The sequence below is a fragment of the Polyodon spathula genome, chromosome 8 (genome assembly GCF_017654505.1).
Source record: "Polyodon spathula isolate WHYD16114869_AA chromosome 8, ASM1765450v1, whole genome shotgun sequence".
In the NCBI taxonomy this organism is placed as follows: Eukaryota; Metazoa; Chordata; class Actinopteri; order Acipenseriformes; family Polyodontidae; genus Polyodon; species Polyodon spathula.
In genome coordinates this window covers 33926676-33952770 of record NC_054541.1, presented here as the reverse complement: position 1 = coordinate 33952770, position 26095 = coordinate 33926676, and the positions used below count along the sequence as shown (strand labels likewise).

The 26095-nt window shown below is 37.3% G+C and overlaps 1 protein-coding gene across 2 annotated transcripts; it reads left to right on the top strand.

Annotated features, from left to right (window-relative positions):
• The first annotated feature begins 1456 nt into the window (after positions 1 to 1456).
• On the top strand, positions 1457 to 23238 carry LOC121319831 (netrin-4-like). 2 transcript variants are annotated; one of them, XM_041257690.1, is made up of 10 exons: positions 1457 to 1863; positions 3517 to 4052; positions 7490 to 7765; positions 12576 to 12702; positions 13470 to 13658; positions 19481 to 19694; positions 20243 to 20352; positions 20955 to 21023; positions 21660 to 21830; positions 22267 to 23238. In XM_041257690.1, exons 1-10 carry the CDS (start codon positions 1806 to 1808, stop codon positions 22404 to 22406), a joined length of 1890 nt encoding a protein of 629 aa, XP_041113624.1. In that variant the 5' UTR covers positions 1457 to 1805; the 3' UTR covers positions 22407 to 23238. The 2 variants fall into 2 exon arrangements, with proteins under 2 accessions (XP_041113624.1, XP_041113623.1); XM_041257689.1 differs by having other exon boundaries at positions 20240 to 20352.
• The last annotated feature ends 2857 nt before the right edge of the window (positions 23239 to 26095 follow it).

Sequence of the window (26095 nt, the reverse complement as noted above, 5' to 3'; positions counted from 1 at the left end):
CTCACACATTTTCGACATAGGTTTCTCTAAACCTCCGATTTCATTTCCTAATTTGCAGGGCACAAATATGATGAGTATCCTGCTAATGATTATTATTTCACATAAGGAATCATTAAGCTTTTAAACAGGAACTTAAAATATGTATTTGTTTTATATCTGTTCTAAATACACAACACCAACTCCCTCTCTCTCTCTCTCTCTCTCTCTCTCTCTCTCTCTCTCTCTCTCTCTCTCTCTCTCTCTCTCTCTCCCTCTCTCTCTCTCTAAGAAATAATGTTTTTCCTATGCTTGCCATAAGCATAATTAAGAATGTTTAATAAATGCATTATGTTTTTACTGTGTTTACCAGTCATGGTTACCATTGATTAACCTTGCTACCACGCTTTCACATTTACTATGCTTTACTCATTTTGCTAAGCGTTTACCACGGTTGCCACAGTATCTTCACGTTTTAAATGACAGCATATTTAATGGGCATGCATCATTAATACATTTCATTGACCTTTTCCATATGCTCCAGCCTACGTTATATTACTAAACTAGATTTGGTGTGATTGATTCCATCATTCAGTAAATTACCGTCTTTCAGATTGTATCCAGGTAACTTCAATTTGTCACGACTGCACCTCCTTTTAGTTTTAATCTGTCTTTTTGAGCTGTTTGAGCATCTGCTGTCTCACAAAATTTAGCACAACCACACCCCAGACACGCGCAGATTCTTTTAATGTACACAGCGAAGGTGGCAGAGAGGGAGACACGAGGGCTCAGAGTTGAGCCTCCCAAAATAAAAAAAATAAATAAAATACAAGTGTAAAAATTGAAATTTCAACAGCTGTTTTCATTTATTTCTCACGAACATGGAAGATTTTGATTTGTACGGCTTTTTGACCGGCATTCTAATAATACACGATTAATCACTTACTGTTAAATACAAAGTCTTATTTAATACATAATTAATCACTTTTTGTTAAATATAAAGTCGTATTTATTATCTACAGAACCTCTTCTACATTACTTTATAAATAATGTACACCCCCTTTCTTGTTTGATTTTGTTTTTGTTTATTTAACTACCATATTAAGTTGATAAAATTGTACTAGTTACTTTTGGTATTACTAATTTTACATATTTTACAATATGGTATTACTGTGTTAATGTTACAATATAGTATCTAATAGTTATACACAATAGTGACAATTAAAAAATGTTTTAAAAAAAACTATTAAACAGGATTGCAAAATTCAAATTGTTGATATTGTACAATTTATATAAGAAATCAAAATGTATATCCATTTGTGAAATGCATATTTGATAAAGGAACCTTGCGTGCAACTGTTGATCGGACAGTGACTCATGGTTTACAGGAATGTTCCTTTAAAAGATAGAAAAATGCAAAGCTACTGGGCGGAGCTCACAGCGTCCTGTCAATCTTTATTATTACTTATCTACAGCGAAACTTGCAGTATGAGACAGGCAGCGCATCTTCAAATCACCTTTTGTTTTCGCTAAACTGAAATTTGATATTTATGTGAGCACCCACACACTCAAGAAGATCGACCTTAAACTGTCAAAAGTTGGAACGAACTTTCAGTTATTTTTCTTAGCCTCTCATGTTTAGGATCAAGGCAACTAAGCTAAAGAAGCCAGTTCGCTTTCTCCGCTGGTAAAACCTGCCTCCACATGTCACTGTAATGGCATGGCAGTGAAATTTCAGTACTCATTCTGTATGATCACAGAGCTCTTTGGCTTGTCTGAGTATTTCTACGTGAATCGAACATTTCTCAAGGCATTTCACAAGGACTGCGATGTGTCACTGGACTCTGTTCTCCTTGGTTGCACTCTTTGGATTCACTTTTGATTCAGGTTAGTGTTTGAGGTTGATGTGTTTATTAGTATTGCGCTTTTCTTTTATAGTAGGATAAACCTAGGAGTTGGCTAATCACATTCATTAAAACGAAAGCACCATCTCATTAGTAAGCCTCCTAAGTCTTGCCTGCTATAGCAGCTGTCCAGAAACTTCTTCAGTGTTCGCATGCGGTATTATTTAAAAATACAACACGAGAGCTTTCTGACTTATATTTACTTTGATTTCATGCTGTCAGCAAATAAAACACATAAGGCATTTAAAAATACTGGCTAAATACCAACTACAAGGTGTTTTCGGTTTATTGGTTAACTTCAATTCAAGTGCAGCATCTTTGCAAACGCTCGTTTAAATCAGGTGCTTTCATGGCAGAGCTTGTAAAGATATTAATATTAATATCCTTCGGGCATTCTCCAGAACCCTGCTGGTAGGAATGAATACTTCGGTCTACTGTATCTATCTATATATCTATCTGTCTGGAATTAACAACTACAGTCTAGGAACCGACAATGGTAGATGCGTAAATACCGGTTATTTTAAAAAAGTGTTCTGGCCAACTAGTGCCCCAGGGACCTCTCTTAGTGTTGGTTAAGTTACAACGTTTTTAGTTTTACTTAAGCTTCTGAGCTATTGATTAGAGTAGCCAGAGATTCAAGTGCTAATTGCCTACAAGCAGCCACCACTATACACTGGATATTCACATATCAGACACTCGGTTATCTCAGTTACCAAGGAGTAGAACAGAGTGCACAGTACATGCACTCAGCCATCTGTCACTCTCATTATCCAGCACTTAAACATGCAACAGTGAGTGACGAATATCTCAGTATAGGCTGTATGTTACTCGTATTTAATGTTGTAAAACGTTTATTTTACAAATATATATATATATATATATATATATATATATATATATATATATATATATATATATATATATATATATATATATATATATATATAGACACACACACACACACACACACACACACACAGAGTAATGTTTAAAATAGTGTTGACTTAAATAGTATAATTGATTTTATATAATCAGGAGAGAGCCCATTGAAAACTATTCCTCGTTTACAAGGGGGTCCTGACACATGAACTCAAAAAGTTTATGATGATCAGTGCAGTTGCTTGGTGTCCTCTTCATCCCCAGAAACTGCCTTGGCTCTATGCTGAAGGTAAAAAGCTATTGATACTGAAAGTACTCAATGTCAGTGTCTTCTGGTCAGTGAGTGTACAGTAATGTTGTCATTGAAACATGCTCTGTTGTGGTAGACACAAATAGCATGTTTGCCTGTTGAAAATGGACTTACCCTCAATTGAATTAGACATTCACGTTCTCTTCAAAAATCACAACGTAATTGCACAGTCCAACCACAAGGCGGTGCTAAGTAAAGAATCTCATGATAAAGGTAAATAACAATTACACCTTCATTGTACGCTGTATGTGATTGAAAACACTATAGTCCATTTTTTCACACATCCCTATTTTTGGCAGAGCAGAATCTGCTATGTAGTTTGTACAACAATAGAAGTATAAACATGAACATTTTTACCTACAAAAGCAAAGACTAAATCCTTAAAAAGACCAATCATACTTTCTCATCTTGACTCCTAATGCATTCCTTGTCTTTATTCCCTTGCAGGGCATGGTAGAGTGGCTGCAGGGGTGGGCCATCGGTGTGAGAACCAGGCTTGTAACCCCCGCATGGGGAACCTGGCCTTGGGCAGGACCCTGCTCACCGAGTCAGTGTGCGGACTCAACTCCACCGAACTCTACTGCTCTATCACAGAGAATGCAGACGGGTCCTGCAGGCCGCCCAAGTGTGGGAAATGTAATGCAGCGCACCATCAGCACTCCCACCTGCCCGCGGCCATGACAGACTCCTCGTTCCGCTTCCCCAGCACATGGTGGCAGTCTGCAGAAGGCGTGCAGCGGGAGACCATCCAGCTGGACCTGGGGACAGAGTTCTACTTCACTCACATGATCATGGTGTTCAAGTCCCCCCGGCCGGCCGCCATGTTGCTGGAGAGATCGCAGGACTTCGGGAAGACCTGGAGGCCTTGCAAATACTACGCCACCAACTGCACCGAAACATTCGGCTTGGGGGATGACACTGAACAGAACGGGGCTGTCTGCACTACCAAATACTCTGGAGCCTTCCCCTGCACACGAGGAGAGGTAAGCAGGGAGCCAGGGTTCGTGTGAACAGTGAGGGCCCACATTCACAACTTCTCTATTTTTAGGGTGAAAGTGATTTGTTTGCTATGCTGGAGCTGAAATTCTTCCATTTTAAACAAAAAAAAAGAAGCTCAAGATATCGGTCGTGTTATTCACATAACTAGTTTAAACTGGATATATACATATTAGGAAAAGTAGGCTTTCTTATTCTCAGATAAATAGAAGCTAAGAAGTACAGTACAACATAAAAAAACACAACTTTACTCTCCAATCAGCAACTTGTAGAGTGCCAGTTAAAATGTAACCTACACCAACAGAGGGCTTTGAACAGCCATCTATTTTTCTGAAATGAGGCAAATCCTGCACTGCCTTGAAGAGAATGCAGTTTTGCAGTAATGCAGCCTAGCCAACCTCATGAAGCATTGTCTCAATGTAACTATGCTTGGACTATGAGCTGTGACTATATTTAGCTTCGCTGTGAGTTTGTCATAATGCTCCATGCAAACAAAGACAAAAAACTTCCAGTATACAGACATAGTTTTTATTTTCATTTTTAATGGTTTAATTTTTACTCTTGAATTTAGTTTTATTTGTTTATATCTGTTTATATATATACACCTTTTATCATTTAATTTTGAATTATGATTTATCATATCAGTTTACAAGAAACAGGTTTGAGGATAAAGCTAGTTTTCAATTCCGGTAATCTATTTTACATCCCATCCTGTAACCTACAGTTAATTACTCAGAGGAACGAGATCCTCAGTTTCCAATCCTAGTGCAGAAGCCCTTCTAGTTGTAAAATTGTTTTTAATATTAGATCCATGTAAATTGCCCTCCAAGTCTTGGCACAGTGCATTGAAAAATCATTTGTTTTGATTTGAAGAAAGGAGACGCTAGTTTGTTATTTTACATGTTGTACAATACAGATATAATTCCACCACAGAAATATAATGTGCATTGCCTTGCTGTGGTGAATGTAAATTGTTATGCATGTAATATAAAAAAATATATACCTGAGACTAGGTAATTCCTTTAGAATTAGATTAACTTAATGCGCTGATCTTATCTTTTATAACCATAGCTGTTTTAGTTTGTATCAGAGCAGTGTAGCCTGAAGCCCACAGCTAGGACAACATCAGCCCAGAGCCTTAATCAGTTTACTTTCAGAGCTTTTAAAGCATAACTCCACTGGCATCTGTGGACAAATCAAGACAGTGAAAAAGACTGGTTGAAACGTTTGTCATTGAATTTATTTAGTGAATTGAAGTTATAGTACTTCTCAATGTAGCATTATTGAGTGTGTAATAGTTACAGAAGTTCTTTAATGCAGCATGGAAGGGTTGGTAGACCCCAAAGTGCTTGAGTCTGACCTTGATGTATCCACATGAGTCAACATGCAGCTGCTCCAGTCGTGCTGACTCCAGGGGTGTTGCATTATAAAGTGGTACTTGAGGAGAGCTGCAATAGTGAGAGAGAGAAAAAGCCATAAACACAAAACCGAAGTGTTGGCGACAAATGCAACAGCGCTCTTACTGCAACACAGAGATGTTATACAGCACTAGGGACCATGTGTTGAAGCAAGAACAAACATTTTGAAAGGAACAGAACATAAGCTAACAAGAATGCGACAGGAAAATTATTGTGTAGTTTCTTGCTTATTGATTGTGTTTTTGCGCTTGCTTTAGAATATGTGTTTGTCTCCTGCCCCAATAAGGTCTTATATTTACATATTTCTTTGACATTGTTGGATAAAGAGTGTAGCATGCTAATGAAGTGGGGTTTTTTTGTATGTTTTAGTTGAATTCAGCAGCGTGTAAGCCATTATGACACTTACTGCCTACTACACTTTAAGATGTTGATTGTTTTTGATTCAAAAGGTTAAAATGTTCCTCGTCATGCATGATACCTGCACCAGCTGTGTGTTTCTTATCATGATGGATGGGTGTACCTGTGAAGATATACACTGTAACCCCGTGCTTGTAAACCTAACGCCTTTGGAGAGACGTGCAAACCCTCAACACATTCTTTCAAACGATAGGCATTTATTTGAAAAAATTCATGATTTAACCTAATACTTATTTAATCTGTGTAATATTTTAAACATTACACTCCCTATATTGCACAAGAAATAATATCAGTCACCAAACAAAAATGCGCATAGCAGAAGTGTTTAGTTTTCCCTCAAGAGCAAAACTGAAAACTATAATGGCAATTTACAAAAGCAGCTTTGATATTGTTTTGCATAGATGTTTGAATTTAGGTTGTATCTGAATAGTCACTCCTCAGCAATCGCTGGCACTGGAGAATTATTAAAGCTTTTAAAAACCTTTTCAGAAAAGTACACTTTTTAAAGGAATATGTTTTATGTTTTGTTTTTTTTGTTTTTTGTTTTTAACAAGAAAGCAATGGCAGCTATTTCAAATCTGATGCTTCTCAGCACAACCAAATAGCTGTAATTTCTTATTTTGAGACAGGTTCTCTCGCCCCATTGCCTTAAAGAAACATCATTATCTTGTTACAGCTGTTGTTTGAAATGAAGAGTGAGCCTGAAAGGAACTTTGTGAAGGTTCTTTATAAGGATAAGATTTTATAGTGCATTCGCAACGGTCATAAAACTGAACCACTTCATAAGTCAGAGGCGCTGTCCAAAAGCTTTTGTTATCACTGGAGGTATGTAGGCCTAAATCCATCAACAGCTTTTGTCAACTGATTTTCTCAAGTATCCTAGAACCCAAAGCCTATTTGTTATGCATCCTTAATTGATGAACACAATACAATGACCTCCTTACCCCTTTGCACAGCACAGGAAATTAATAGTGTTTCTTTCAATAGCCGGAGGACTAAACAATGAATAATCTCATTGAGAATTTTGGCTTTCAGCTATCACTAGAAAGATAAGAGGGGGGGGGGGGGAGGGATTCTTGATATAAGAAAACACAACTGTTATATCTACTAGAGTTTGAAGTCCGGGACCCTGAATAACACTACTTTCAGAAGAATTTCCCCACTGTTAACTTAATAAAAGTAGCTCTAAGTGTTATTAAAATGCATCAGGTTTGTTAAGCTAAGCAGTTGTTTGACAGGGATCAGGATGTATAGTAGTTCTGCACATTGTAAATCTACCTCCTACCTGAAGATAACCTGGGCACGCTCTGGAACACTTCAGCATAGTTTGTGGGTGCCATGTGCAGACAGCAGCTGTTCTGTGAATGGGCCGTCAAACTGAAGTACTGCTAGAGGCATTTCTCAAGTAAAAGCAGGGTTTCTTGACCCCTGATGCCTGACCAAATGTCTGCCAGGAAGTTTTATCTCCTCACCACCTCAAGACCTTGACATCCATAATGGGCTACCCTGAATAGATGTCTCTAAATATAACTACCGGAATGAGGTTACAAGCTCTCACTCATCGAGTTCCTTTTCTTTTGCTTGTGCAGGTTATATACCGGGCCCTGTCACCCTTGCATTCAGCAGTGGATCCTTACAGTGCAGAATCGCAGGACCAGCTGAAGGTGACCAACATTCGAGTACAGCTCCTGAAGAGGCAGCAGTGCCCGTGTCTGGGTAAAGACCCGGCCACCAAACCACAGCACCTGGCGCACTACGCTGTCTACCATTTCATTGTGAAGGGCAGCTGTTTCTGCAATGGCCATGCTGAGCATTGCGGAACAGTGGATGGATATCGCTCAGTCAGGGAAAGGACACATCATATGGTATGTCTAGTTAAAAAACATCAAGAACCCCCCCCCCCCCCCCCCCCTCTTATCTTTCTAATGATAGCTGAAAGCCAAAATTCTCAATGAGATTATTCATTTTTTAATCATTGGTGGGTTAGACCAATATGCTAGCATCGACTATATGCTTCAACAAATGTCCCAGTTTAATAAAGACAAGTACAGCAAGTGGGCACCAGGTGGCTCTGTGTGCTATACAGTGTATGGGCACTATAGGTTTTGTCATAAGGACAATATAAAATAGTAACTAGTGTTCAATTACAGTATGTACAGTTAGACTATATTACAGTTTTTTTTTTTATTTTATGGATGACGTATATACATTTAACTGCTTTAAATCTAAGTGGTACATTTCTAAACAATTCAGCTTGGCAGACAATATAAGAAATTGGTCCCGTTCTCCTATGCTATTGCAAGTTTTTGTACAGTAGTTGGTTAACTGTACTAAACCTAGAAAAGAATCCACTACACTGTCCAACTGGCACAGGCTTACAAACCTAGTGGCTGGACTAAAGGAATATCTGCTGACCACTGATAAATTGGCATGAACTAAACAGCCATATACAGTGAGTCTATTCAGTTTGGACAATCTTGCATTAAATAAGCACCTTTATTATAATACCAAATGTTACAGATTTCCAGAAACATTGAACCCAAACAACGGGTGAAGAAAAATAAAAAGTATAATAAAAATAGTTGGCGCACAGCCTCATCTTTCGGAGCATCGTATACTACCCCCTCCAGACAAAGCCGGGAGTGAGATGGTGGTGGTTGGGAAGGAGGTGGTCATTCGAAGCACGGCAGGATTACATTTGCGAAGAGGTTTACATAACTAATAGGTTGATGGGAACTTGCCGCTAATTGGAACTGTATTAATGATGCTATAGATTTCCTGCCTGAAAACCTTGCAAGCTTTCTGTTACTGCAAGTTTAAGGGCTGTAAAGAGAATGACCTGTATCTGAATGTATGTCCGGTACAGCAGTACACGCTGCTGGTGTCTGTCCTTTGCCATTGTTAGGATATGTGCCTGTAGACTGTATTTCATGAAGACAACATCTTTTGTACTTTGTGACAATTGCAAAACTGACTTGCTAATACACTGCAGCAAGGCTAAAGGCAGCATTCACCCACCTTTGGTTTAGGCAGTGGTAGACCAGAGGCTTGGTATTACTTTGTGGTTTGAAACAAGAACAAGGAATTTGCTTGCTTAAACTCTTAGTCAGTCCACCGCAACATGGCAGTTAATTGCTTTTTTTGTTGATGTCTCTTTGTTGCATCATGTTAGGAAATGTTTCAACATGAAAGGCTATGGAATGAAGGGATTGCATAATCAGCCTCTTCAGGAATGTTGTCCACCTCTGCAGTGGATGGGTGGCAAGCCTTCTTGACCTGAGGTTTTGATATACCTTGACCTTTTTCCCCCACACATTTCCCAGGATAACCATAACCCTGGTGCACATTGAATCGCATTTATAAAGAGAGTCCTTGTTAGGAGCCATATGTTTTGAGGTTGAGTGACAGCTTAATCACTTTTTCATTCCATGTGTCATTAGCTTCTGCGTGCTTTCACCTGCATTTGTAAGACTTTGAATAACTGGCGCTAGGACCGTACTAGAGAACACTTATCAGCACAAGGACCACTTAACCTTTCTCTCTTTATGAATTGCAGCTGAAAGTATTTGTCATGATTCAACATTGCTCTGGAAACCTCGGTTGATTTGTAAGGCATGGTTTTGATGGAACAATATAGCATTCCAATGAAAAACACATTTTCTTTTATATCCACTGCTTTACCTTCTAAAAAAGATTTCATATGTAATGCAGCTGATTTAGGGAGAGCATCAGATGTAGTCAGGTTTTTACAAAGGGCTATGAGTGGGTTCAAATCCTAGCTGTGAATGCCAGTAAGTTGATTTCATTGTGGTAAGGATTTCTGTTGTTCATTATGAGAAAAAAAAGACCTGTCATCATTATGGGGGCCATGTGGTCTGTAAATGTAAAGATTCTCCAATCCCTACACAGTTCAGTTCCATTGAGGTTAATGTTGTTGTTGTTGCAATGACCGGGTGAAACAGTCCCACCATATATATATATTTTAATTGGAAGATTTGGATGTCCGTTTTTAGTTCACATAGCCTTGTGTTCTGTACTTTGTTTTGTGTGATAATTAACTTGACATAGGGGGTTAGTTTGAAACGTGACTTTCCTTCAGGAAGCATTTTGAGTTAAAAGCAATGTCAGTATCTTTATCCAAATGCCTGCATGCTGAAACCATTATCATTTTCCTAATTACTGATCACTGCGATCGTCCTGCAAGCTTTTGACAAAAAGCAGAGCTTTGATTTTCTGTCTTTGGTGTAAACGATTAGTAATTGACACGGGTTCCAGGTATACGGTACTCTGAGAAACAATCAAGGGCCTTCCTTTAATCTGGGAAAACAAACAGTTATCTTTATTTAACAGTTCTAGTTCCTGATGTTATAGAAAAAGATAGGAAGTCTCTACTCTCACTATGCTGTCAATTCCAACTTAAGACTGGCGAAAGGCCCAAATCCAGAAGAAATATTTTATTTAATTCTGGATATGGATTTCACATGATGATACTGTGCTAGGGTAAAGACTTCTGGTTATATTATGGAACGAAAAGATTTGAATGAGAAATAATACCTAGAGGAAAAAAAAAAAAAACAGAAACTTTAAATACCATCGCTTTCCTTTCATTAAATAGCTGGGTGACGTGGTTTACTGTGGCTTTACCGCCGAATTTCAACATTTTAATAGCCTAAATAATTAAAAACATTTTGACATCTGCCTTATGAACCAGAAACATAGCAAATATGCACTGATAAATATGGTTATCTATTAAATATTGTTTACCTGTTGAACCGTGGTAAGTTTGCACTGTACTTATAAAATACTTCCCATACGTAGAAGTGTGCATTTTGTGGGCTTTATCATACCTGTCTGTTTTACTTGGTTTTTAATACTTTTTACGACACTGCCTTTTTTTTTTACAGTGGTTTTACTAGGGACAAAAGTGAAGCAAGTTCAATTGAATCAGTTCAGTCCCCCGGCAGATGAATCACTGTGCACCCGTTTAAAAGCTGCTGCACAACAACCGCCTCTGTTTTGTCCACTTAGCATTCAGGATTCCCAATCCTACACGTTACTGCTTCATTGACAGCATTCTTTATCTACTTGGGAATGTGCTGCAGCTTTTGGTTCCAGGGAAACAGTGCTGAACTTTAGTTCCTCTTGTCCACCAGTCTAATTCTCCCAACCCACATTTGTAGACAAGGGAACTGTTTTGCATAACAAGTTCCTATTTTATGGTAACAAACCAGCCAGTGGATAAAAGCCAGGGATGGCAAATGTATAGGCTAATCACCCCCCATCCCGCTGGTCAACGTGCATAATTGGAGTAGATAGTGCTGAAAGTAATCATAGCTAGAATTAAGCCAGCCCATATTGCACTGCTCTTTATGGTTGAATTAATCTCTCTATATTTCTTTCTTTTTCTTTTTAAAGAAATAGCCTGAGTAGTGTCCATTAAAATCGGCTTATACCCAGTTTTATAACCAGTTACTGGAATTGAGATTTAAATACCAAACCCTGTTTTGCTTATGTAACTTAGTTGCTGAAGGTCTTATTTTATCTTGTTCCTACCCCCCCCCCCCCCCCCCCCCCCCCCCCCCCCCCCCCGCCATTGCTCATAGACAACTAGGCTCGAGAAGGCTTCTCAGGGCTGCTTTGGCAAAAAGGCCCACAGTGTCGTTGGTGGTTTCGGCCTTTAATTTGTGGAATGCCGTCTTCAGTTCTGCTGTGTCTCTGTGCACTCCCTCAAGGTTTAAGGAACGAAGTTCAATTCAGTGCTGTTGTGTCTCTGTGCAGTCCCTCAAGGTTTAAGGGATGAAGTTCAATTCAGTGCTATTGTGTCTCTGTGCAGCCCCTCAAGGTTTAAGGGATGAAGTTCAATTCAGTGCTGCTGTGTCTCTGTGCAGTCCCTCAAGGTTTAAGGGATGAAGTTCAATTCAGTGCTGTTGTGTCTCTGTGAAGTCCCTCAAGGTTTAAGGGATGAAGTTCAATTCAGTGCTGCTGTGTCTCTGTGCAGTCCATCAAGGTTTAAGGGATTAAGTTCAATGTTGCATTTGGGCTGTACAATCTCACAGATGTTCTGTTGTGCATAAGTAGGATCATTATAAATGTATTTCTTTGAGGTATAATTGTATGTATCAGTAATTTTGTTAAACTAGGCATTTGGTCAAATGACTACAAAGAATTTGGCCAAAAACACTGACATTTTTAGTCATTTGGTTGAATGTCTCATTTGAACTGTAACATTCACCTCAATTATGACCTGAACACCCCCTGCCATGCCGTCCCTTGATAGTTGTGTTGAAATGTTCACTAGGGCTAAGTTGAAATAACCAGACTCATTTGACATTGAACTGCATTTGTACCCTGGTCTCAAGAAGGTAAAGGCATATCCTCGGTTTCATGCAGTTTTGATTGAAAAAGGATCCATATTTGATAATTAATAACCTTATTCATCTTTAAAATTAAAAAAAAAAAAACCTGCCATTTATAAACTGATAACCTGATCTAAAAACCAATATGCACTTGTGTGTCTTCGTGTTTATGGGATACATTTTTCAAGAGAGAGTTTCTTTGTATATGTGTGTGAGTGTCATTCTTCATTCAGTGTCTTCATAATGAATCATCATAATATGTGGGAAAGCTGACTGTTTCCATGAGTACACAGTACTTATTGTTCTCTGCGTCTTGCAGGTCCTTGGAAAGTGCATTTGCAAGCACAATACAGCAGGTGACCATTGTCAGCTCTGCACACCACTTTACAATGACCAGCCCTGGCAGCCTGCTGACGGCGCAACCGGGGCCCCCCATGAATGTAAGAGTAAGTAACAAGATGACTGACATGCTGGCGCCCATCATTCATTAGATTCCTTATGTGTCTCTTTGTGTTTCTAGATGGTAACCAAATACTGTTGCTAAAGTATCTTGGCACATGCATTGTTTATGACATTAGCCACTACATGCTTAAACAACGGAGTACCCACTCACCTGAGATGCTCTCTAACATTAAAATACAAAAACAAGTCAGGCATAATTCTGTGTTGTTCTGTGGGGTCCAAGAAGGACCACCCCTTAAAACCTTTCTCTTTAACTTATGAGCAAAAAAATTATAATCCTGATGCAGTTTAGCTCTGATGGCATGGAGAGTTTGAATTTTAAATAGTTTCCTCATGTGTACTGTATGTGTGTATACATGGTTTCCTATTAAAATGCACTTACTCCTTTTGGTTTATATTAGCCCATGCCCTGACGATGACTGTAAAGTCTAGACTATTTTCTAAAATAGCCCCTCAGACAAGCACGTGCACTTAAATCTTGTGTAAAGTGCATCCCTCACATGCTTGTGATTATACTGTATATACAATATGAGTTTGTGTCACATAAGAAAAGAGCTGTCAACACTTTTGTGCTGCAGTATTTCCAGTTCTTGAAAGGGTAGGCAGCTCTTAGAAATGTTGTTATCTTTATTCAAAACTAGCAATTTTTCTTATTTTTATTTAGCTAGACGTGGGTAAATAGTATCATTTTTACCAAGGACTAGCATTCAGTGACTGAAGCCTAACCTCATCTACCTTTCCTGTGCTTCAGAGTGCAAATGCAATGGGCATGCAGACAGCTGCCACTTCGAACATGGCGTGTGGTTGGCGTCAGGGAAGCGCAGCGGAGGGGTGTGTGACCACTGCCAGCACAACACAGAGGGACAGCACTGCCAGAGATGCAAGACTGGCTTCTACAGAAATTCTCGCAGACCCTTCTCTGCTCCAGATTCCTGCAAACGTAAGAACAAGAAAAACAATTCCCATGCACAGCGCCACCTGCGTTTGTGTGTTTAAGTTAAAACATCCTTAAGTTATGTAGACCTATACTACACATTGGACTATAAAAGGCTACTTTAAATTAGGTATATTATATTATGAATAAATAAATAAATTAACACTTAAGTTATGCCATTTTAAATTATGTTTTTTTTTATGTTATATGAAATTTCTTTTAAAAAAACAATCAGGGTTTTTTTTTTTTTTTTTTTTAATGAGTGGTTATAGTAATATTGGGAGCAGATTGAAAAGTGGCAGTGTGTTGTGAATGCTATCAGCTATCTAAATGATCGTGCAGTGAGATAACCTCAATCAGTATGACAGTACATTAAACAGACAGCATTAGATTTTCTTATTGTAAATTAGTATTATCACTTGCTTGAGCGGGACAAAAAGTGATTCAATTTTGCACCACCATTAGCTCAGCATCTATAATTATTTTATGCAATATTTTATTAGTTTTAACATTCTGTTGTTAGTTGGATTCATCTAAAACTAATAGGTAAATTGCTGAAAGTACAGAATGTGCTTTTTAGAAAAAGAACAGGTTTTAAGGCCTGTCTAAGGAGTGGCAGCCAGTGAGTAAACCAGACCGCTGCACCAGACACCTAGACTGGAAGAACTTCTGAGACTGAAAACTAGAGAAGGTTACAGTAGAAATGGGACATAAATTTAATCATCAAGATAGCAGGAGAGCAAGTCTTGAAATAGTGGTGGGCACCTGACTGTATTAGTAGTCAGCATATAACTTCAAGTGAGTAAGGTATAAAAACAGGAAGTGAGTCAAAAAGCGGAGAGCAAACAGAAGCTATATCTAGAAGAGCAGTGCCCACTCCCAAGGAATGTCAGCTAGATGAATCATCAGAAATAAGGACGGAAAAAAAAAAAACATTCAGGTCAATTTGGAAGCTGATTAAATGATTAGGGAGTTTTACTACAACTAGGAAGATATCAAATAATTGAAAGGGTATCATAGTACAGTCTCAAAAATGTTATTGACACTACTAACAACCTGCAGCATGGGGGAGTTTTCTAATTACTTGTATGCCAGGCAAGGCTTCTAGTCTAAATACATTTACTGTAGCTCTTTTTAAATACATGTGCCTTCCTCATGAATGGGTATAAACTTGAATTTTTTAAAAATCCATATGCCAGATTGAGGGGGTTATATGAGAATTGACAGCTGGATTGTTTGTCAACAGCAGTAGCTAATTAGATTTTGACCAACCGCCTGCAGGGTCTCTTAAATGAAAACAGCAATTTGCCCAATAATAATGTGGGCAGACTAGTATCCCGTGGTGGGTTCAAGGTAACATGTAATAAAGACATGTATAGTTTGCTTTGGTGTTTACATATTCTGGGTTATTGGAGGCTGCCTGACGCTCTGCTGTGGCAAGAGTTTTATTTATGATTTACATTTGTCAATCAGCTTCAAGGGATTAACCCATGACCTCTTTCTGAAGTTGCCTGTTGAAAAGAAATAGGTTTCTTCTGCAGGAAACTTGTCCTTTATGACCTGACAGCAGTGTAAGAATGAAACTTCTTTACATGCAATGGGGACTTGCAAAAACTGTTAAATGAGGCATTTTTAAAGTGTTATTTATACATGTTTTCTTTTATGTTTATGTTTAGGGTTTCTGTGTCCATGGTTGCGTTTGCTTTGTTGTTAGCTTTGTTTCCTGGATTTTGTGTTGTCTTTGGTTGGTGCATTCTTCTTCTTGAGGGAGTTTTCTGTGTTTTGTTTGCTGCTTTGTGTGTGATCATCCTACATTATAATTAGTTTGCTTATGATCAGCCTTTTGATCAGTAAAAAGAAATGAGGCTGAACAATATTTGTATCCAGGATACTCCCAGATACAAAACCAATCACTAAAACAAAAGGCAGGGTTCAGAACTACCAACAGAGCAGCATTTGAGTTGTGCTATAGCTAACAACACTACCACTGCACTAATGCCCTGCTTGAACATTTAACAAAATAGAAATAGCTATAGTGTTATAAGAAAGCAATAATGCATGACAAGGTGTTTAGATATGGTCCAGTATCCTCACGGCTAGGGGTGTTGTTCAGCACGAGGCAAAGCCAGATTGGAACACTTGTTAGCCAATAAGATTGCTCCCTCTATTCCTGTTATAACTGTACATATTAGCCTCGTAGCTGTCAAGAACTATCAATGTGCATTGCCTTTGCACAACTGCATATCCGTACTATCACTCCTAAAAACGACCTCTAACCAAGTAATGCAACTTAAATCCAAAAACTCTATGCCACTAAACTCAAATTGTCAATGGTCTACTAAACAGTGTGTGCTGCATGTACTGTAGGGCTGAGTGCACAGGTGCATTAAGCAGCAGCCATGTCATTCTTATGAGAAACTACTGAGAAACTATTGAGAAGCAAAGAAACTGTCTCTTAAACCTGCCCCGTGATAATCTATTAATTATTCATTCTACTTTCCTGGTGCTTCATTTATTTACAAGCCTAAAAAGGTGTTTCTGACGAAGCTCAACAGTGTGTTGGGTATTTATTATGCTAAAAACATTTGGGACATTTGGGAAAGAATTTGTTGAGAACTGTTTCCATATGAAACCACATGTCATCATGTTAAAAGCTGATAAGTTATCAGACACTTGGGAACATGGAGAAATGTACATTACAGATAGGGAGCCTAGCGTCTGGTCTGCTGCATTGGATATCTGCGAGCAAAGGTCTATTTATTCTTATATCCACATTACTGATTACAACTGGAGCTGTTGGTTAATATGTTGTTAGCTAGAACAGCTTTTTTGTTTTTAAATAAAGAAGAGAAATGGAATTTCAAGTAATATGAGTACATGAGGGAAACACACAATGGTTTTCACATTGAAATGATTGATGCAGTAACAGGAATGTCTACAGGAGTTTCTAATCAAAAGTGAGTGCTCTACAAAAATGTAACCACTTTAGATCCAGATAATGCATGCCATTGTGACAACGATGAATGTTATACTGTAATTCCTAAAGGCCGTGCTATTGAAAAAGGTCAATTGTCGTTTACAATACCTCTGTGCACTCATTCTTTCATTATGCTTTACCACACTTTGATGTGTTCTTATAACCAATTCTGTCTAAAGGTAAACATTACATAAGTAATGTGTGCCTTGCCAAGCTCAAGCAGTATTCATCATTACAATATCTGCTGCTGCATGCATCAGAAAGAAATGTATCGTTGGCAAAAGATTTGCAGTGAAGCCTATTTTCTCTAATACATATTAGATGTTTTCAAGTACAGATCTTTGTGTGTGAGGATCACAGATTTTACATTTATTATATAGCTACAGGAAATGCTGAACACAATGAAATATCAGAATAGTAATATAGGCATGGTTTTCCAGTTAATAATTTTGAAATGAGATTTTTCTACTTTCTTATTAACAAATAAAAAGGAATAAAAAAATTATAATAACAGCCTAGTATTACTGGCATGCAACTACTTTAACTAAAGTGTTCCTTCTTGAAATGCAGTTGTTTCTTCATTTTACAATGGTTTTATTTCTCTCAGAAATATACCTTGCCTAAAAATTCATGGAACAGGTGCAGAAAACAGCTTGGGAAAGCAGAAAGAAAAGGTCTGCAGCCCGCCAGCTCGACATATGAGCGCATGTCACCTGGGGCGGATGGCTGTGACAGATGAAAAGGAAGGAAAGACAACTTTAGACTCGTAACAAAACTTCAAAATTTGCATTTAAGAAGGAGGCATGCCCCATAAATCTTGGAGACTGACATTGTGTTCATTCCAGAAAATATTTCTCAAGGCATCTGAAATCCAGTGTCCTCATCTTTAAAATACAACAGTTGTTATGATACAGTAAAAGTAAATAATAAAATCACTAAGGATTAAAATCTTATCAATTAATAGACATTATTACCTTTAGCTCAAATTACTCTTTTTTTTGTTGTTTTTTTTAACAGCCATTTACACTTTACAGTTACTGTCACTTTCTGTGAAAATACTTTGAAAAAAGCTGTCACTGTTCTTTTAGCTGTCAGCCTTCTGGAGATAAAGTGTAGAGAACCACACTCCTTAATCTTTATCTGAATTATAAAAGGCCTTTCACTAGTTAGTGTCTGACAATGTGATCTAATAAAATACAGTATTAATCTGATCTGAGCTGTAAAATAAGTAAGGAATTGAGACTTTTCTTTTTTTGCTGTACCGTTGACAAACAGCCAGATGTAGATGAGGACATGGAAAGACATTGAGGCAGAGGCAAGTACTTTCAGCATTTTCATTCAATAACCATATTAAAAATAATAATAACACATAAACCTAGTCTTTATCAAGTACCACCAAATTCATAATTACCCTGAACGTTGCCCTTATGCTAAACAATTTCTAATGGCTTTGTAAGTAGACTATGGCATAAAGCAAATGGGGTTTGGCAGTGATGAAGGAACTAGGATTTACTTGTGTGTGTCACACTGTGTTATATCAGTTGCACATGGACAGTAAAAACTACTATTACTATAACTGAATAAGACAAGCAAACCTTTTGTTTTCTATCCAAATATAAATTTCCTAGGGCTAATTATACTGAAATGTATTTTAATCCTGTACAGTGTACAATTATTTTGACATTATTATGTACAATAACAAGAAATGGGTTACTGCAGCTATGATTTTAAGTAAATCGTGTAGAGATTAATTCAACGTGATTCTAATCAACTAACCACACAATTTAGGATGTGATTCGGTAACTTATTTTGAGTACCTCCTCCTGCATGATTACAGAGTAATAATTTTCTGGTGATTTGCTTAAAAACATAACCAAATGTCAAAGCAAACCAGAGATAAAGTTATAGGTTTTGTACTGAAAATCAAATGTGTTTTGGGGTTTACTGACTGGTAAGAACAGGTGATTACCTATAGTTAATGCAGGTTTTACTTTTAATACTATATTAATAATAAAACTAATAAATGCAACAACCGTTACTTACCAGTAAACCCCATTATCTGCTTTTGAAAAACAAGTATTGGGTAGTTAGCAGGGTTATGATTCAAAATATTTATTTCTACAAACAGGAGCACACCATAACAAAAAGAAGAGTGAGTAGCTAATCCCAAAGCAAAAATGACACTCTTCCCCCAAAACTTTTGCTTCAGTTATTGCATTACTTTTCGTTTTGACAGCGTCAAACCACAAAATGCTGTGACAAATTAGGATGTAACACATGCAGACATTGCTGTATTCAGGAGCAGTTCCATTTGGCAAGTTTGCACAGAGAGTGAGAGAAAGGTTGGATTGTGTTAAGAGCAAGGCAAATTCCAGTGAGTTTTTTGCACACATGTGTGTTTGATATAATTAATCTTAATCAAGGAATATTTGCACATACAATTCATCCTAAACCTAGTGTTACCACCATATGGGGAAATGTCCTTCTGATGTTGTACATATTCCAAGTGCAATGTACTGGGAGCCAGAAGTGGTTACAGATTCCAGCACAGAGCACACTGGAAGAAGTTTGATACTGATAGAGGAGTACCACAAATAGTTTCCGTGGAAACTTCATTCTAGAATAGTGCGTTCATTGACATTGCTGAAAATGTTCACAGTTTTTATGTTGACGACTGTACAGTTTAGTCACTGTGGGTGATTTAGTCACTGTGGGTGATTTATTGACCTAATGATTCAGTCTCCCGGAGGTGTTAAAAACCGACCAAATTAGGTTGAATCACAGTGGGGAAAAAGACAATTTTGAAGCACTGTAATGAAATCATTAATGCTCCACTTTTTTTTAACTTTAGCTTGTGCCTGCCATCCTGTTGGTTCTGTACCATACGAGCTCAGTGCCTTGTCCATTTGTGACCCGAGCAACGGGGAGTGTGTCTGTAAGCCTGGAGTCGGGGGCCCACACTGTGACAAGTGCATGGTGGGATACTGGGGCTTTGGAGAATATGGCTGCCGACCGTGTGACTGTGCTGGGAGCTGTGATCCATTCACTGGGGATTGCATTAGCAGGTGGGTAAACCTGGGATCTCTAATCAAAGACAGGTACTTCAAACACCACTGTGTAGGCTCTTTATGTAGAGACTGTAGTTTTAGTACATTGTACTATATAGTAAAGAAAACTAAAGTCTATTCAAAGCACACTGTAATTGCAAAGTTAAAGAAAAATGGTCATCCTTTATTTATTGTTTTAAAATGTTAAAGCTGGGAAAAGAAGGAATGCATTTATGAACAATAGAAAAAGATGCAATTCACAGGGAAGAATCCAGGTGTTTTAAGGAGCAGCTTTTTCGTTGTCTGGGATCCACTCCAAGCACCCACCAGAGGTCCATTTAAAATGTTCTTATGTATACTTACCCTGCATTACAAAACATTGTTCCAATGTTCCAAATTGGATTTGTTGGGCACTCCCTTCTCAATAACATGGAAGATACTGGAAATATGCCACAGTGATTAAGCCAGTGTTGGGAGGGGAACCATGTGAGAGGACACCACTGTGCAGTAATGTTGAAGGCTGGTGCACTACATCTTTGCAAATATCTCTTTGAATCTTTCAGCAGTTCTGATGTAGATTGGTACCACAAGAGTGACTATCTCTTCCAGCACAATGAGACTGAGCCCATGTGGGACTGGGTGGATGAACAAGGCTTCTCAGCTCTCCGGCATTCAGGTAAGCACACACTTCTCTGCATCTTCAGTAGCTCTTCTGACGAACAAGCATTGGTACTGATTGAGTACTGTTTGTTTGTTTATGTTTATGTAACCTACTACCAATTAAGGGGTGTAGAGTATAAAATAAATATGGTGTTGTAGTTTTGGTAAAGAATAAATTATTAAGGTCTCCTGAACACTTTCAGTTGTTGTTTTTCTCAGTTTTGTTACGTTGACAAGCTTTTTTTTTTTTTTTTTTCTCCTTTAAAAAAAAAATGTTTAGCTTAGCTTTAAATACTGGAGAAAACTATGGCACACAATTTAATCTTCTGTATTGCAGATACTTCTTGAGGGGAATTGTTTTACTGTGTTCCTTATGCTTAACTGTGCTAACATGATTGATGCTATACTGTCATGCTTTGACTATATCATACTGTTGTTGTTGCTATGGTAAACCTCAGGACCTATACCACTGTAGGGCATGAGGAAAGAAAAATGAAAAAAACTGTCGAAATGGCAATATATTTACTCCAGTAAAAAAAAAAAAAAAAAGTGGTTTAATTCATTGAAGAAATAATGCTCAGTTTGTCAAAATATTCATCAAGTTTCTCCTTTTTCTAGGTAAATGTGAATGTAAAGAGCAGGTCTTGGGAAACCCCAAGCTATTCTGCGCTATGAAATATACCTACGGTGAGTTGCCCTCTAAAGAAATATTGAAAAGAAAAATATGTATCAGGCACTTGGTATTCTTTCCATCTCTCGAACAAGTGACAGTTTGTCTGGTACTAAAGATAGTTTGAAATTAGTATTCCAGCTTGTAATATGTCTTAACCTGGGATTCACCTGCAGGATAGAGGGAAGCCCTTTCACGTTCATGTTTGATTTGAAGGAACGCAAGACACCCCCCTCCCCCCTCCCCAAAAAAAATTCACTCACGTCTATGGGTCTAGTTTACATTAATTCTGCATACACCACTCACCAACCATCATACTAATACTCATTCAGATGAGTCCTTCTTTTTTGTGGTTGATAAAAGTAAAACAGATTTACCCCTGATGCCAAAATTAACCGAAAGTACCCTTTTAGTTGTCCTTTCTCTGTTAAAACAAATATGAATTATCATTGTCTTCTGCCCTTGAATAAAAAAAAATATATATATGTCAACAAACACTGCCGGTTGAATCTAATAAGAGAAGTAAAATAGTCTCATATGTGTCAAAGGTGGGTCAGAATTAGTTTACTAGGGTACAATTAAACAAAATGACAGATTGAAATAGGCATAATATATTGTGTAATCATTTACAGCAAGTTTATTATGATTTTCAGTCCTGAAAATAAAGATTCTCTCAGCTCATGACAAAGGCTCACATGCAGAAGTAAACGTCAAGGTCAAAAAGGTATTAAAACCCACAAAACTGAAGATTGTTGGTGGGAGATTGACACTGTACCCTGAATCCTGGACAACCCGAGGCTGCACATGTCCCATTCTAAACCCTGGTAAGACATTCTCTAACATTGTTGTGCATTGGGGGTTTGTTTTTAGTGAAAATATGTCAAATCATGGTAAAGCATAGTCATGGTAACAGCATTTAACCCTTTCAGTCCTGGAGGGACCTCAAGGTCCTGCCTTATCTTAGCACCATTTAGCGTTCTTAAAGTACTGATGGGACTTTAAAGTCCCATTTACCAAAATGACAGCTTGATGAAGGCCCTCTGGCTGAAACGTTTTTTTTTTTTTTTTTATCTTTGTTCTTTTTAAATAATAAAGAATGGAAATGTAATCGACGATCTAATATTATGGTATTGCACCTCTACTTTCATCAATTGTGATCTCTGTTCTCTTGTATACTCAATAAAGTAATTTTGTATAAGAAATAATAATACTGTATAAGCAGTAAGATGATCTTTTTTATATTGTGGAATATCCTTTCAGGGATGGAATACCTGGTGGCAGGACATGAGGATGGGAGGACGAGTCGACTGATTGTCAACATGAAAAGTTTTGTCAAGCCCTGGAAACCAGACCTTGGGAGAAAAGTAATGCAGTTTTTGAAGACTGACTGCAAGTGGTAAATTTAAGGTGAAAAACAGATTTGTATTCTGTGCACTAAGTGGGTTTAACTGATGAGTGAACACCCAAGAAGCAGAAATGGATTAACGTGCCATAAAAAATAGGTACTGAGGTATGATAGGACTTGAGCTTGTACTCAAACCAAAGCTGGCAATATTTCCTGCATAACTAACTTCATTCTCTAAAGCACTTTACTACCTGTCGGGCAAAGGCATTAAAGACTATGGGATTAGATGTTTCTTAAAAACAAAATTACAAAAATAAGCAATGTTGCGGAGAATGGCCCTGCTTCACTGGGAAAGACATGAAAATGCCAATTTATGAAGTTTCAAGTGGAAGATTGTACTTTACCGATCTCTGCACACGCATTGTTTGATTGTTGCTGTTATGTGGATGTCATCTTAATGAATTTTGAAAGTTTTTGTTTGACTGAATAATGCAAAAGTGGGATCAAAAGTGAAAATGTATATTTATGATTTTTACATTGCATATTCAGCTTGTGCTGGTGCATTATTTGAGGAAGATATATCCCGTAATGCACACACACTACGCTTAGCTATTCTGAGGACATACTGCATCTTAATGATTGATATCTTACTGTATTCCAGAAGGTAAAAGAATTGGTGGATAATAGCTCCTTTGTGTTCAGATCAAATAGTCATAACAAGCCATTGCTTGAGCATTATTTCAAAATAATTTTGTGTAACGTATACTTAAAGAGTAAGTAGAAGGGTTCCAAAAAATATAGCGTTGTACATTCTCACTTGTTGCTACAAGTGTTTAAATAACATACCTTTCACTTTTCTTTTCATTGTTAACATCCTGACAACTTTTTACTCTTAGAACTTTAAAGACTGTTTCAAAGTTCTTTTCAAAATGTCTGCTCTAGTGCACTGCGGTTTGAGATTTGTCCTCTAAATAACTGCAGGTGGAGTGATTAAAAAAAAAACATAACACATGCTCTAGTATTTCTGTTTCACACCACATCACGGATCGTTATTGCTGTGTTAGCTGTTTGACAATGTGGGCAATAATCTTTACACTATTAGTGCACTAGAGCAGACATTTTGAAAAGAGCTTTGAAACAGACTTTAGAGTTGTAAGTGTAAAAAGTTGTCAGTGTGTTAACAATGAAAATAAAAATTACAGGTACATTTATTTAAATAGTTGTAGCATCACCGTGTTAAAAAATGAACTTTATTTTTCAAGGGCCCCTACACACAGCTTTAACTCATTAGTTATTTAAATTCTGTAACATTTTTTTAGTCTATTTTGAGAAAAGTTTGAAGTTCATGCAACTTTTTAACCATTGTTGGTGTGTTTAGCAACAATGCAGAACAGTTTCTTATATACCAAACTTTAATTCTGAAAAGCATATGCATTAAAGCTCTTTGAATAGGCACCATTATTTCATAAAGTTTTATGTATGTATGTATGTATGTATGTATGTATGTATGTATGTATGTATGTATGCATTTACTTAGAGGTCCTGTGGACCTGGAGATATCTGATGACTACTTTTTATTTGTTCATGTACAGTATATAATAAAAATGTAAATTTGATTTAATTCTGAATTGAGGTTTAACTAACAGCTGTTTCAACTGCAAATGTCTTATGCATCACTTGATATGCCAGCTTCATATTTTAATGTTATGGAAACTCCTCTAGCAAAATATAATTTTACCCTTCATATTGAGGTCAGGTGTTTTCTTTTATCTTCTGTCAGGTTCAATGTTTTGTGTCAGTAATTTTACAAAACTGTCGCCATGTAAAAGAGTCAAAGTCTCACATAATAATAACACCATTTGAGGTTGTGTCTTTATATTTACATGGTTGTATAAACTCTGTATCCTAAGGTGATACACTGACCTCTGATCTAATATACCTGTCATATTGAAGCCTTTTCTTGAGTATAGAGGCAGTTCATATTTAGTACAAAGCTGTATTCTATAATTTTATTAATGAAGTTTCATTAATGGTGTTGTTCAGTTCAAATGTATTGTTTCGCTAACATGTTGTTTAACGTGTGGCCATATCAAAGATTCACATCTTGTTCACATACTTCAATTTTACAAAGCATTAGATTCCAGATGCCAATTCCCTTTTGATTACACCCCCAGGAGTGCCTTATCTTTGTTCACGAAAACTCAATTGACTTCAATTGTGGAGTTCTGCACCTTTCGAATCTGAGCACGGAATTGGAAATGTCACCATAGCCACCTTTGTCTGAATCGTGTACTTGCATATATCAACAGCAACAATTAAACACTTGCTGATCAGGGTAATGGTACTAGTCTTGATAAGATGCAGACTTTTCATTTTTTTGTATTTCAGACATTCTAGGTCCCCTAAGGCTGGTGGAAATAACACCACAGTTATAACCTCGAAGCTCACCTTGTCTCACCCGGATGGTCTTGGTCTGTTTATGGAAATATACATTATGTTCTGTGTACTATAAAGAAAATACATAGTCAGTTTTTAAACTGTTTTCAACATTCAAAAAAGGCACAAACATGTCAAACAAAGCTAACATGGATGAAAGTGCAAGCTATGCCCAGAACAAACAGAAGTATATTTGTGCAGGGCTGTTAAAAAAAAAATAATAATAAAACCTGATCCATTTTTAGGTTGACATTCAAATGCTTTAGAATCAGCAGTTTATCAACAGTGCTGACATTAAATATTACCAGATTACGCACTTTGTAAGGCAATGTAGAAGACAGGATGTCCTTCAGTAAAAGATAACATGTGGCCTAGTCTTTGTTTTTGGTATTTTTTGTTTCTGAAAATAAACCTTATAAATAGCAAAAGGACCTTGGAATTGTTGCAGCTTTAGAGGCTCGTGGATGTTAATCCATACAAATTGTTGCTAAAACCCAACCTGGGAGGTGACATGTTTTATCAAAAGGAATTACACTATTTAATTCAATTCCAGAATTGGTTTGTTTTGTTCTGTTTTGAGTGCATGATTCTTATTTGTTAAATAGTATAGAAATTCTGGGAAAACATTAACTGGGAAGAATCATAGATGAAAATGAAGTGGTATGTCAGTGCTCTAAAATATTCCATTAAGTTGAAGTGGTACTCATATAGCTTCTGAAGTTATGCACTTTGGTGTTGACATGGACCTTACACCTGAGTTAAAACTGCAGGCAGTTAATTTTCCCACAGCTTTGCATGAAAATATTGATGTTCTGCTCGTCGGGAAATCAGACACAGAGACAACAACTTAAGCGTGAAAGAAAATGGTATGGTGCCATCCGTTTGAGGGCTGTGAAGCATACAGCAATGATGCAGTTAAAAAGATCAACGTTCCTTGTAACTATGTAGGATAGACTTTGAAGCTATCTGTGTAGAATGCTCAACTTACAAAGTTGACTAACAAGAGCAAACTTTGAGCGCAATAATAACTAGCAAAATCACAACACAGCGGTATGTTCTGAACACAACAGTAAAGAATGGTCAAGGTTATGCTTTGTTTTTTACATAACACAAGTTGCAAGAAGATTTAACCAATTATTTTAAATAGCTTCATTAACATTACTGATCCCCCTTGAGAATATTATGGTTTATCACACTGATTCTGGTTCTTAATAAAAGATATGCAAGCATTTAAAATACAGGCACTGCCACTTGATAGTTTTGCTGTAGGTTACACGCTGTGGCAGAAGATTACTGGAGTGAGTTTGA

Excerpts from the sequence above, each read along its gene's own strand:
- LOC121319831 (XM_041257689.1), top strand. The coding sequence starts at position 1,806 with ATGTGTCACTGGACTCTGTTCTCCTTGGTTGCACTCTTTGGATTCACT. Across the intron at positions 1,864-3,516 it reads TGGATTCACTTTTGATTCAG|GGCATGGTAGAGTGGCTGCA; the intron begins GTTAGTGTTTGA and ends ATTCCCTTGCAG. Across the intron at positions 20,353-20,954 it reads CTCAGCTCTCCGGCATTCAG|GTAAATGTGAATGTAAAGAG; the intron begins GTAAGCACACAC and ends TCCTTTTTCTAG.